The 14,050-nt window shown below is 35.4% G+C and overlaps 1 protein-coding gene across 1 annotated transcript in view; it reads left to right on the top strand.

The window, feature by feature from the left end:
• CENPE (centromere protein E) overlaps positions 1–14,050 on the top strand; it is a 90,550-nt gene that overhangs the window by 49,554 nt on the left and 26,946 nt on the right. The window contains exons 29-39 of the mRNA XM_030818458.1: positions 968–1,246; positions 1,395–1,553; positions 1,736–2,020; positions 2,451–2,738; positions 3,650–3,808; positions 5,137–5,295; positions 5,934–6,224; positions 6,621–6,779; positions 8,611–8,712; positions 10,669–10,887; positions 13,131–13,328. Of these exons, the coding sequence (XP_030674318.1) occupies positions 968–1,246; positions 1,395–1,553; positions 1,736–2,020; positions 2,451–2,738; positions 3,650–3,808; positions 5,137–5,295; positions 5,934–6,224; positions 6,621–6,779; positions 8,611–8,712; positions 10,669–10,887; positions 13,131–13,328 (2,298 nt within the window). The remainder of the gene's footprint in view (positions 1–967; positions 1,247–1,394; positions 1,554–1,735; positions 2,021–2,450; positions 2,739–3,649; positions 3,809–5,136; positions 5,296–5,933; positions 6,225–6,620; positions 6,780–8,610; positions 8,713–10,668; positions 10,888–13,130; positions 13,329–14,050) is intronic.

Below are 14,050 nucleotides of genomic sequence, written 5' to 3'. Positions count from 1 at the left end.
CAAATATGAGATTGTTTTATTTTCTTCTTTAAACCTGTTCCTTTAATGTTTCATAAAGTACTACTGTGCTTTCTCATTGTTTTCGTAAGAAATCTGGGAGCTATCCCTACTAATATGCCTTCCTCTCTGCTTATTCTATAATCCAGTCACCAAATCTTAATGATTTGAGTGTGTATTTTTTAAATCATCCTGCTTTTCTCTCCACACTGCCACCACCCTAATCCAAGTCAACATCATTTCTTTCCCTGGCTATCTGCAGTAGCCTCCTAACTGGTCTTCCCACACTCATTCTTACACTTCTCTAACCCAGTTTCTATACTAAGCCTAAGTGATCCTTTCTTAGATTCTTTTAGTATCTTATTGCTACTTTTTAAATAAAGACCAGGATCCTTTAAGTGGCCTATGAGGCACTAGGTGCAGATCTTGCCGGTCTTATTTCAATTCACTCTTCTTCCTATTCTTTGTTCTCCAGCAACTCTCTTCCTCAGCTATGGCTTTCAGATTCTCAGGTCTCTCTACCTGCAGTACTTCCGTACTCCTTTTTGCCTAACTAATGCTCTCATCCTTCAGATCTCAGTTAAAGCTTTCTCCTCTAGGAAGCCCTTCCTATCATTCACAATAGATTATATTTGACACTTGGGCCCTAGGAGAAGCCAGCATCTCTGTTTGGTAAGATTCAACATCATATCTATCTTTGTCCTTAAAGTATAAGTCTCAAAAAGAGAGAGATCCTGTAAGTCTCATCGTTTTGTCTCCAGCCTCGAATAAGATGCTGACAACACAGTGAGACCTCAATTTTTAAAAAGCGCTAAATGCCTGAATAATGGAAGAGTGGAGAATGGAGAGATTGCGCTCTAAATGAGGCATTGAATCCTGCCTTAATTGTTTTAGAAAGCATCCTGATTTATTTTCCCCTAAAACACAGTATCTCTGGATATCAACTGTACTGTTTTATGATTCTCTTAAGATCCAGGAGTCTCAAAGCAAACAAGAACAGTCCTTAAATATGAAAGAAAAAGACAATGAGACTACCAAAATCGTGAGTGAGATGGAGCAATTCAAACCCAAAGATTCAGCACTACTAAGGATAGAAATAGAAATGCTCAGATTGTCCAAAAGACTTCAAGAAAGTCATGATGAAATGAAATCTGTAGCTAAGGAGAAAGATGACCTACAGAGGCTGCAAGAAGTTCTTCAATCTGAAAGTGACCAGCTCAAAGAAAACATAAAAGAAATTGTAGCTAAAGTAGGTTTCATCTTTTCACTATGTTTTTAAAAAATATTTTGTAACCAAATATTTTTATAAACCCTAAATATTTGGAAAGGGGAGTTAATTACAGCATAATAGTTATAATGTTTCTATAAATTTATTGGAATTTCCTCTAATAATAAAGCACCTGGAAACTGAAGAGGAGCTTAAAGTTGTTCATTGTTGCCTGAAAGAACAAGAGGAAACTATTGATGAGTTAAGAGTGAATCTTTCAGAGAAGGAAACTGAAATATCAACCATTCAAAAACAATTAGAAGCAATCAATGATAAATTACACAACAAGGTAAATTGGGGATGAAGAGACAGTGGGAGGAAATGGGTGAGGGTGGAATAGCTAACTGGATTATGAAGACTACTGTTTAGCATGCTTAATTGTTTTGGAAAGCAACCTTTTCCCCTTAAGTTGTGTGTGTGTGTGTTTACATATTTTTATGACTATTAACTTATTTTATAATTATGTTTAAGATCCAAGAGATTTATGAGAAAGAGGAACAACTTAATATAAAACAAATTAGTGAGATTCAGGAAAAAGTGAATGAACTGAAACAATTCAAGGAGCATCGCAAAGCCAAGGATTCAACACTACAAAGTATAGAAAGTAAGATGCTCGAGTTGACTAACAGACTTCAAGAAAGTCAAGAAGAAATACAAATTATGATTAAGGAAAAAGAGGAAATGAAAAGAGTACAGGAGGCCCTTCAGATAGAGAGAGACCAACTGAAAGAAAACACTAAAGAAATTGTAGCTAAAGTAAGTTCCCATCTTATTTTTTTTGGATACAGAAATAGTGTTAAGGTGATAATGACGGTGTTCATGTTAAGTTTTATTAATTTTCCTCTAATCATAAAGGGACTGGAAATAAAAGAGGAATCAGAAACTGTTTATATTCAACTTAGTACCAATAAACTGTTAGTAGACAGAATATTTCAGAGAAGACAGCTCAAGTAGCAAATATTCATTGGGATTTAGGAAATTCTGATGGTGAATTACAGGAACAAGTGGGACTTGTTTTGTTAAATTGGAAAATGACATCTAATTATTGTTACTCATATCCCTTATGAAAGAAAGCAGTACATACATTAGATTACAATGTAAAAATGATTGCCTTATTTTAGGAACAATTCTTCCTTTTCCTAAAAAAATTCTGCCTATGTTGTAACTTACTTTATCATTTTCTCAGATGAAAGAATCTCAAGAAAAAGAATATCAGTTTCTTAAGATGACAGCTGTCAATGAGACTCAGGAAAAAATGTGTGAAATAGAACACTTGAAGAAGCAATTTGAGGCCCAGAAGTTAAACCTGGAAAACATAGAAACAGAGAATATAAGGTTGACTCAGATACTACATGAAAACCTTGAAGAAATGAGATCTGTAACAAAAGAAAGAGATGACCTTAGGAGTGTGGAAGAGACTCTCAAAGTAGAAAGAGACCAGCTCAAGGAAAACCTGAGAGAAACTATAACTAGAGTAAGTTACCATCTCTCTACACCTCTAGTAACTATGACATTGAGTCCTAAGAGAAAAATCTGCCATAGGGTTGGTGGGAGTATAAAATTGGTCCAGGCCGGGCATGGTGGCTCAAGCCTGTAATCCCAGCACTTTGGGAGGCCGAGGCGGGCGGATCATGAGGTCAGGAGATTGAGACTATCCTGGCTAACACGGTGAAACCCCATCTCTACTAAAAATATAAAAAATTAGCCAGGCGTGGTGGCGGGCACCTGTAGTCCCAGCTACTCGGGAGGCTGAGGCAGGAGAATGGCGTGAACCCAGGAGGCGGAGGTTGCAGTGACCCAAGATCGCGCCACTGCACTCCAGCCTGGGCGACAGAGCAAGACCCCATCTCAAAAAATAAAATAAAAAATAAAAAAATAAAATTGTCCAATATTGAGGAAAGTTGGTGAGGGTATATTTGGTAATACCTTCCAAATTTTTCAAAAGGTTTATTCGTCGATCCACAAGTCCAGTTGTAACTATCCTCCACACATTTGCACAACTGTATAAAGATATTTGTAGGATATTCTTTGCAACAAGTTGCAATAATGAAATAACACAAACAAAAACGGAAAATTCTAACCATCCATTGGTAAGGGACTGGTTAAATAAGTGCAGCACATTCACATCATGGAATTCTATGCCACAAATAAAAAATGTGGTAGAGCTATAGTGCTGATTTGAAGGGTGAAGTGTCCTGTTAGGGAACAGGGTAAGTTCAGGAATAATGTTTCTAGGATGTATTGACATCTAAAAGTAGCTTAGAGGGTGAGAACTAGGAGGCCTCAGAAGAGGGTGGAAGATTTTTACCTCCTGCCCTATACCTTTCTATAGCATGTGAATGGTATTACTCTCAATGTATTATTTTTATTTTTCTATTGATAAAGGACCTAGAAAAACAAGAGGAGCTAAAAATTGTTCACATGCATCTGAAGGAGCACCAAGAAACTATTGATAAACTAAGAGAGATTGTTTCAGAGAAAACAAATGAAATATCAAATATGCAAAAGGACTTAGAACACTCAACTGATGCCTTAAAAACACAGGTATTTTATTTTGAAGTTATCTCAGTTACTGAGAGTTTGAATCAAATCTTTTTGTGTAATGAAACAAGACATGAATTACCCTAAAATTGAAGGCAAGTGAAGACTTACTTGCCTACTCAATTTAGAAACTATCATTGATCTTTTTATATCTACTGATATCCTAACTTATTGTGTGATTATCTCAAGATCCAAAAACTTCAGGAGAAAGAACATCAACTTCTTTTTTTTTTTTTTTTTTGAGACAGCGTATCGCTCTGTCGTCTGGAGTGCAATGGCATGATCTTGGCTCACTGCAATCTCCACCTCCCGGGTTCAAGTGATTCTCCTGCCTCAAGTCTCCCAAGTAGCTAGGATTACAGATGCATGTCATCACACCCAGCTAATTTTTGTATTTTTAGTAGAGAGGGGGTTTCACCATGTTGGCCAGGATGGTCTCGATCTCCTAACCTCATGATCCACCCGCCTCGTCCTCCCAAAGTGCTGGGATTACAGGCATGAGCCACCAGGCCCAGCCTCAACTTCTTAAAGTAAAAAATGATCTTAGGGAAACTATGTATCAAACAGGTCAGTTGAAGAAGCAGTTAGAGGCCTGGAATGTAACTCTGGAAAGTGTAGAAACGGAGAAATTAAGGTTGACTCAGAAGCTTCATGAAAACCTTAAGGATGTAAGATTCGTTACTAAGGAAAATGATGGCCTAAGAGGAGTAGAGGAAATCTTTAAAATGGAGCAAGACCAACTTAGGGAAGGCCTTAGAAAAATAGAAGCTAAAGTAAGCTCATTCCTTTCCCTAGCAATTCAATGTATTGTGTTCTTACAGCAATGAACCCTTCTTTGAACCAAGTACTACTGTTGGCAAGAATGAAATGATACAGCCTTTTAAGCAGATAATTTGGTACTGTTCTTGAAAATGTTCAAGTCTGCAATTAGCATTTTTCTTATGGACTTTAGCCTGCATATATACTGTTAAAGGAGTGTGTGTGTATATACAAACACAACATATACATATACCACAGGTTATTTATTGTAGTGGTTTTAATTAAAAATGTGAAACAATCTAAATGTTCCTCAGAAGGAAAGAGTAAGTATGAACAATATGTTGAAATACTATGCAACACTTAAAAAAAAGTAATATATGTGTAATGTGTTTGCCTCTGGAAAGCAGGAGTGTGAAGAGAGGAGGACAGAGAAGAGAAAGCCTGTACCTTAAAAACAACAGCAAAGATATAGAGTAACAGTTACTATTTTTACTAAGAAAATATATCACTTTATTTTTAAAAAACTAATATTAAGATATGTCACTGTTTTTAAAATGTCTCTAATGATAAAGGATATGAAAAAACAAGAGGAGCTAAGAATTGCTCACATGCATCTGAAAGAGCACCAGGAAACTATTGACAAACTCAGAGGAATTGTTTCTGAGAAGACAGATAAAATATCAAATATGCAAAAAGATTTAGAAAATTCAAATGCTAAATTACAAGAAAAGGTACTTTTATGGGGGGATTGTTTGATTGGATATCTGATTTGTTTGTGCCTAAAATTGTTGGGGATATGCAGTGGTTCAACCACATTGGAAAACACCTTGGCAGTATTTACTAATGCTGGACGTAGCCTACCTGAGGCCCAACATTTCCACTTCTTGGGTATGCACCTAAGAGAAAAGAGTATGTACATACTTCTATAAAAAGACACAAGAATGTTTATAGCAGCCTTATTCAAAATAACAAAAAACTGAAAAATGTCCATCAGCAGGAAAATGGATACATACATTGTGATATATAAGTTCAAAAGCAGGCAAAACTGAACCAGGTTGATAAAGGTCAGAATAGTGGCTGTCTCTAGGAAGGAGCACATAGAAACTTTATGAAGTGCTAGAAATATTCTGTTTTAATCTGGGTTGTAGTTTCATAGATTTATACCTGTGTCAAGAATAATTAAGTTATACATTGAAGATGAGCATGCTTTATATATGTTATACCTCAAAAGAAAGTAAAATTCTATGTGGAATTGTGCAGGATATCAGTGAGAGTAAAATGGGTAGACAGTTGTCTTAATCAATTTAGAAATTATTATTTATCTGTCCCTAAAAAGCCACCTAACATATTATTTTATGATTATCTTAAGATTCAAGAAATTAAGGCAAATGAACATCAACTTTTTAAGTTAAAAAAAGATGTCAGTGAGACACAAAAAAAAGTGTCTGAAATGGAGCAACTAAAGAAACAAATAAAAGACCAAAGCTTAACTCTGAGTAAAATAGAAATGGAGAATTTAAATCTGGCTCAGAAACTTCATGAAAACCTTGAAGAAATGAAATCTGTAATGAAAGAAAGAGATAATCTAAGAAGAGTAGAGGAGACGCTCAAACTGGAGAGAGACCAACTCAAGGAAAGTCTACAAGAAACCAAAGCTAGAGTGAGTTGTGTTCTCTCTTTATCCTACCATTATATTCACATATTTGGGCAAAAATACAGTGTTCACTGCAGCATTGTGTCTGGTGACTAAAAGCTAGACGTAATCTAAGTGTCCACCAATAAGGCACTATCTGTATAATGGAAAACTAAGCATAAGAATGGGGTATTCTTTATGTGATACTGATTTAGAAAGATGTCCAAGTGGTGTGAAAGGAGAAGGCTATGGGGGAGGCTACCAGCAGAAAATTTTACTTTACTGTTCTAATTTGGGAGGTTGTATAATGGTTGTTTTTAACTGAGAGTGTATAGTTTTTAAGATTTTGTTTAAACTCAATCATTAAATAAAGGTAATGTGCCTTTATATCATTACATTTCTTGATTTCTTCTAACAATAAAGGATCTGGAAATACAACAGGAACTAAAAACTGCTCGTATGCTATCAAAAGAACACAAAGAAACTGTTGATAAACTTAGAGAAAAAATTTCAGAAAAGACAATTCAAATTTCAAACATTCAAAAGGATTTAGATAAATCAAAAGATGAGTTACAGAAAAAGGTATGTGTTGTTTTGTTCTTCTTTTGGAAGTAACTGTGTCCAAAATTATTTGTGGAATTAAAAAGATATAGATACAGATATGTAGATAGATATGTGCATATAGAACACAAGTAGACACTATTTTCCTTCCTTGAAGAAACTGCTTACATTCTAACTTGTTTTACAATTATCTCAAGATCCAAGAACTTCAGAAAAAGAACTTCAACTGCTTAGAGTGAAAGATGTCAATATGAGTCATAAAAAAATTAATGAAATGGAACAGTTAAAGAAGCAATTTGAGGCCCAAAACTTATCTATGCAAAGTGTGAGAATGGATAACTTCCAGAAAGTTATCCAGTAAGAAACTAAGAAACTTCATGAAAGCCTTGAAGAAATAAGAATTGTAGCTAAAGAGAGAGATGAGCTGAGGAGGATAAAAGAATCTCTCAAAATGGAAAGGGACCAATTCATAGCAACCTTAAGGGAAATGATAGCTAGAGTGAGTTCAGAATCTTCCCTTGTGTAGTAACTATTAATAAGAATTAAGCTTTTTTGAAAAGAATTACAATGTTTTTATTTGTTTCTCTGGAAATTTCTATGAACAGTAAAGGACAGTGGGAAATGGTTGCTATGATTTTCACACAATAGAAAACAGTTTTAAAAGAAGCAAAAATATTTTCGGAAAATAACATTTAATTCTTTATTTTTATAAAGTGTGTTAAAGCAGACTATTTCTCTTAATATAACGTTTTAAAGTTTTTTTAAATCAAGAGATAACATTATTCTAAATGGAGAAATATTTGAAGGATTAGATTTGTAAGAGAACAAATATTATATCCCCATTTCTCTAACTATACATGCTGGAGTTCTAGAGTTGGGCTCTTATTGGTGAAGTTAAAAGGAAAAAAGGCAAGATAAATATAAAAATTAAGTTCCTCTGGTATGACTATTTATAGATATTCAGAATCATATATCTTAAAATATCTAATTAAATCCTCTTTTTGAAAGTAACAAAGTTCAGACAAATAAGTTTATTTAAATCTGTAAAAATCTTTTTTATTCTCATATTTCTTTATGTGGGCCTTAACTAAATTTATAAAGAGATTTAATTCATTCAACAAATATTCTTCTAGGTACTGTAGTGAACAAGATAAGTGGGAGAAAATGTTTTTGTTTCACTTTATACTTTTTAATCAGAAATGCAAAATGTACACAGGATATGAACTTTTCCAAGGTGCTGGGAAGAATATATGACTAGGGTTTGAAACACCATAGAGAGTACAGGCGGTTTTGCCAGTATATTTGGTTGGCGGCAATAAAGTGCATTAGGATAAAAGCAAGTGCCACTGTTAAAACTACAAGTGAATAATGCAGAGATTTGGAAGAGTAGGAATCAGAAATTAAAATCTAATTTATTTGTTTTCCTGGTTGTTTGTTTATTTATTTATTTATTTATTTATTTTTATAGAGACAGGGTCTCACTATGTTGCCAAGGCTGGTTTTGAGCTCCTGAGCTCAAGTGATCCTCCTGCCTCGACCTCCTAAAGTGCTAGGATTACAGGCATGAGCTACCATGCCTGGCCCCAAAACCTAATTTGTAGCTATGAAAAACAAATCCTATCTCCAAAAATTAGATGATTTTTCTACTTTTTTCCCAGTGAATTGAGGTCACTCCCTATAAAACTTACTGATACTATTATTCATTTTCTGATCATTTTAACATTGCTTTTGAGTTACAAGTATAATATTTAATTCCATTATTGAAATGTCATGTAATTTAGAAGTGTGCGATTAGACATTATATGTGAATATAGTCATGACAAAAGCTCTGTTTATTTTCTTTTTACCAAAGCAGGACCAACAGAACCACCAAGTAAAACCTGAAAAAAGGTTACTAAGTGATGGACAACAGCACCTTACAGAAAGCCTTAGAGAAAAATGCTCTAGAATAAAAGTAAGTATCCCCTGTTAAAACTACAAATGGTTATTGGTTCTCTTCCAAAGGCTTACCAAAACCTGAAGTGGAATTGAAGGAACCTCTGGAATGAATAGATAGTGCTCAGTATTTTTCTAAACATTGTAATCTAGTACAGGTGTGTGGGTGTAATGCATATATACACACATACACAAACAACAATGGGAGCTTGTGAATTTAAGTCCTCACTAGAAAAGTGATACTTGAGAAAATACCTGAACGAGGTAAAGGGTCAGGCCATACAGATGTCTGAAAAGACCATTATAGGCAAAGGGAACAGGGAATACAAAGTTCCTGAGGCAGAAGACTCCGTGGTGGTTCAAGGAATATCGAAAAGAGGGCAAGCTGCTAATGAATGAGGTCAGAGAGTTAACAGGGAAGAGGCAAGCTGTGGGACACGAAAAAAGACTGAGTTTTATTAAGTGAGGTGGAGATCCATTGGTGAATTTTTACCGCGAGAGAAACATAATCTGACTTACATTTTAAAGGGATGACTCTTAATTGTTATATTGAAAATAGAGTGGAAGCAGGGAGACCATTATAAAGACTAATTTCAGTCACCCAGGCAGAGATCATCCTGGCCTGGCCCAGAGAGGGAGCAACAGAGGTAGTGAGAAGTGTTGAGATTCTGAATATACATTGAACGGAAAGCCAACAGGATTTACAGTCACACCTGTTGGAATGCAAGATCTCTAAGGACATTTTTGTTTTGTTTATGACTATATCATTTAGCACATTCCTGACATAAGTCAGTGTTCAATATGCTGCTGTATACCGTAGTTGATTCATCCTAAAACCAAAAACAGGAATCCCCTCTCCAACATTCCAGATTGATTAGCATCTAGCTTTTCTTAAATTATTAAAAATAAAGGGCTCATTCTTGTGAGAACGCCCTTGTTTTATTGTTTAGCACCCTGAACTAAACATGTTACCTACTACATGATTACAGTAACTTGAATTTTACATGTTTCTCTACTTGTGCTCTGACAAGTGTGTCACCTGCATAGCCTCAAGTCACTTGAGTCTATGGGTCTAGGTTTATTGCATGTCTACTGTATGCCAGGTACCATACTGGGTGCTTTACCTCATGATATAGGCTTTATTGCTCCATTCATAAACAAGGAAACTGCGGATCAGAAAGGAAGTTTAGCAGTTGCCCAAGGTTACACAGCTAGTAAATTGGTAGAATCAGAATTTTAAACTAAGTCAGACTTAGAAACATTTTTATAAATGTAATTTTGTCTCCTTCAAGTTAAATGACTGTGTCTGTTTTATAGATTACATAGGTATATAGGTATAGATCATATATTTTACTTGACCCCAGAAAACTTTGTGGTAATTATTGTAGTCTTCCTGTTGTTGTGAAAATGGCTCAGTGACTTCCTCAGTCAAGAAGTGGGAGAGCTGGAACCTGAATTCTACCTCTGATAAAGGGTTAGAAAACAGATTGTAGGCAGATAGTAGGATTGTGTGAAGTATCTATACCAAGCTGACAAATAGGTGGTTTGATTCTTAATCACTTGTTTCATCGGCTAACTCAGAGTGCCTACTATAAACATAAACCAGCACTTAACCATGAACTGTAATACATACTTAATTGAATTTACTCAAATTTCTCATCAGACTTTGTCAATGTTGATTCATATCATGGATATTCAAAAAACTAAAAGAAAATGCATCAAAATGTTAAGAATGGTTGGTCCTGGCTTTCTTTGTTATATTTGCTTAAATTTTTTAAATTGCCATAATAATTATCTATTATTTCTGTAATCCAAAATGACAAGAGTTTCCTTTTGTTTTTAGACACAAAGGTCTTTATTTCTCTCCTACAGAAAATGTTAAAGCATAAGTTTTGTTACAGTTCTAGAGTTGTAACTACTTATTGTTATATTAGAATGAATTGTTATAAATTGAGTGAATTCTCATTTCCTTTAGGAGCTTTTGAAGAGATACTCAGAGATGGATGATCATTATGAGTGCTTGAATAGATTGTCTCTTGACTTGGAGAAGGAAATTGAAATCCAAAAAGAGCTTTCAATGAGAGTTAAAGCAAACCTCTCACTTCCCTATTTACAAACCAAACACATTGAAAAACTTTTTACTGCAAACCAGAGATGTTCCATGGAATTCCACAGAATCATGAAGAAACTGAAGGTACCATCTTTTTTAGTAATATCCTTGTAAATATTTCAGTTATAAACATCAATGTATTTAAGTCCTGCTTCGGGTGCCGGCATATTTGCTATTTAGTATTCTTACTACCAAATTAAAGATTATGTGGGTCTGAGCATAGTAATATGTAGGATATCAACAACACCTGAACTCTGCCTGTGGGCCTAGACATTATGTCAGGATGCTCAGGAGGTAGATGTGAGTTAACATCTCAAAGATCTCATAGTCTGGGGTGAGACAGACATATAAACAGGTATTAAGTGCAATGATAGAAGTGTATGCAAGTTATATGATGTACTAAATAAAGTTACAGAAGATGAAACTGTAGTGGAAGCCAGACTCAATAACAAAGCTTGGAGTTCTTTTTGTAGATGGGGAATCATTAGACTGTTATTTTAAGTGGTGGTGTTAACAGGATCTGATTACCATTTAGGTACTAAACTAAAGAATAAAGAAGAAATGAGGTTGAGGGAGATAAGCCTAGTGGCAGAAAGCAATAAGAGGCAGTTACAGTGGTCCAGATGAGATATTATATGTGACTGTACTACTAGGGAAGGTTTCATAGGGCTGGAGAGGACAGACGAGATTAAAGAAATATTTAGCAGCTTAAAATAGTAGGTCCACATAATTGATAGTGGACATAAGGGAGAGAAGTTTAGATGGAGTTCTTGGATTTGGGCTTAGTCAGGTTTGTGGATAGTGGTACCATTAACTGAGATTCAAAAATAAAAAAGAAAGAGAAACAAGGTAGATGAGGCAGAAGATTGTTTAATTTGAGATGTTTGGGGGCTGAAATACCTATGATGGAACATCCAAGAAGAGAAACCAAGTAGACATTTAGATTTGAGTTTGAGGTTTGGCAGGAGAAAAATAAGGACTAACATTTGAGACTGATCAGCATATAGGTGATAGATAATATATTTGTAAGATCATCCAGAAAGCATAATGAAGAATACGAGCCTTGGGATAAAAACAGAACTCTGGAAAAGATAAATGTCTAACAGGCAGTAGCAGAAAAAGGAGCAACACATGGGTTCAAGGTTGGAAAAGTCAAAGATACAGGAGAGAACCTAGCAAAAGTACTGCTACCCAAATCAATGGAGAAGAGTATGTCAAAGATGAAGTTACGAATGGCAAATACTTCAGAGAGTCAGAATATGGACTGAAGATATTCTCTCAATGTGGTGATAATAGTACTCATTAGTGATCATTGTCAGAACAGTTTCAACTGGGTAGTTAAGGAAGAGACCAGATTATAAGAGGTTAAGGAATGGTGGAAGTTGAGGAATAAGTAAGCTGGTATCTGCCCTACCTGGGTAGATTGCCCTTCAGGCCCTGGTAATTCTTCCACAAATCCTGGTAATCAGACATCTAGAATTATTCATGAAGTCCATGAGACCTACGGCATTGAAATTATTGTCTCTTGAAGCCAAATATCTAAATATGCTTGATAAGGAAGTCTTTTTTTTTTTTTTTTTTTTTGAGACGGAGTCTTGCTCTGTTGCCCAGGCTGGAGTGCAGTGGTGCGATCTTGGCTCACTGCAAGCTCTGCCTCCTGGGTTCACGCCATTCTCCTGCCTCAGCCTCCCAAGTAGCTGGGACTACAGGCACCCACCACCACGCCCAGCTAATTTTTTGTTATTTTTAGTAGAGACGGGGTTTCACTGTGTTAGCCAGGATGGTCTTGAACTCCTGACCTTGTGATCCGCCCGCCTCAGCCTCCCAAAGTGCTGGGATTACAGGCATGAGCCACCATGTCCGGCCGACAAGGAAGTCTTGAGGCATGTAACATCATCTTTTTGGTTACCCAATCAGGATTGGCAGGAGAGGATGTTGAAAATGAGTATCATGAGTTTAACTGGGAAACCTGGGTGATTGGTAATGTAATTAGCCAAAAACTGGGCAATGGAAAAAGGAGGACTTGCAGAGAAAGGGATCGTGTTACGTTTTAAACATGTTGAATTTGAAGTACTTGTAAGACATCCAAGAAGTATATCTAGTAAGAAGTCAGAAATAAGGAAGTATAGGTCTGGGAGTTAGTTATTCTCCTAAGATACTAAGAGGAAAAAATTGGGGATAAAGAGAAGCTCTTTCCCTTTTCCTCACTTGTGAGAGGATATAGATAAATAAGAGATGTCATCCTACCTCATAGTCTCAAGGATTAAAACTTTCTCTAAATGTGACAAAATTTTCATTTTCCAATTTGTTTAATTTTTTTCTGCAAGTATGTGTTAAGCTATGTTACAAAAATAAAAGAAGAACAACATGAATCCATCAATAAATTTGAAATGGATTTTATTGATGAAGTGGAAAAGCAAAAGGAATTGCTAATTAAAATACAGCACCTTCAACAAGATTGTGATGTACCATCCAGAGAATTAAGGGATCTCAAATTGAACCAGAATATGGATCTACATATTGAGGTATAATTTATTTTAAATGGATTTAATTAGATTTTAAGCCTTTTTATCAAGTAGAAAGGTACTTTTTCATGTGCTTAGAGCTATTTTCATTTACCAGAAATTAAAAATAGATTGCAGAGTGATACCTGGCCAGACATAAAGACTGGCAAATAATGGACTAGCCTCCCTTCAGACCTCCATAGATACAGGAAAACTTCTTCTGTCTATGCTGGGAGTCAGAAACCTCTTTATTACAACAACTCCACATGCATTCATCTATGTGAGGCTGGCATCCAATTCCCAACATGTATGTAAGGTCTGCTATATGTACTAAAAAGCTACATTTAGAAGCACTTCATGAAGCCAGCCCCAGTGGCATGCCTATAATTCCAGCTACTTAAGAGGCTCAGGCAGGAGGATCACTTCACTCCAAGGGTTCAAGACCAGCCTGGGCAACATAGTGAGACCATCTCAAAAAATAAAAATTAAGATGCACTTCAGGTATTGTAGCAATTAGTCACAAATTTGTCATTTTGACAAGCTTTAATTCTAATAGGTACAATCTGTTACATCATGTATACTGACAAAATTATATTATGCAAATAACTAGAATAAAGTTTTAACTTACAATTATATTTCTTAGTTTACTTTAAAATATTAAGAAGTGATATTAAAAGGAAGAAAAGCAAGAGTCCACTAAGTATTGCCCTCTTTTTATGGTGTGTATATATATATATATATAT

The sequence above is a fragment of the Nomascus leucogenys genome, chromosome 9, assembly GCF_006542625.1.
Source record: "Nomascus leucogenys isolate Asia chromosome 9, Asia_NLE_v1, whole genome shotgun sequence".
NCBI classification, from domain to species: domain Eukaryota; kingdom Metazoa; phylum Chordata; class Mammalia; order Primates; family Hylobatidae; genus Nomascus; species Nomascus leucogenys.
The sequence above is the reverse complement of the archived record's forward strand: the minus strand, read 5'-3'. Positions and strand labels throughout refer to the sequence as shown.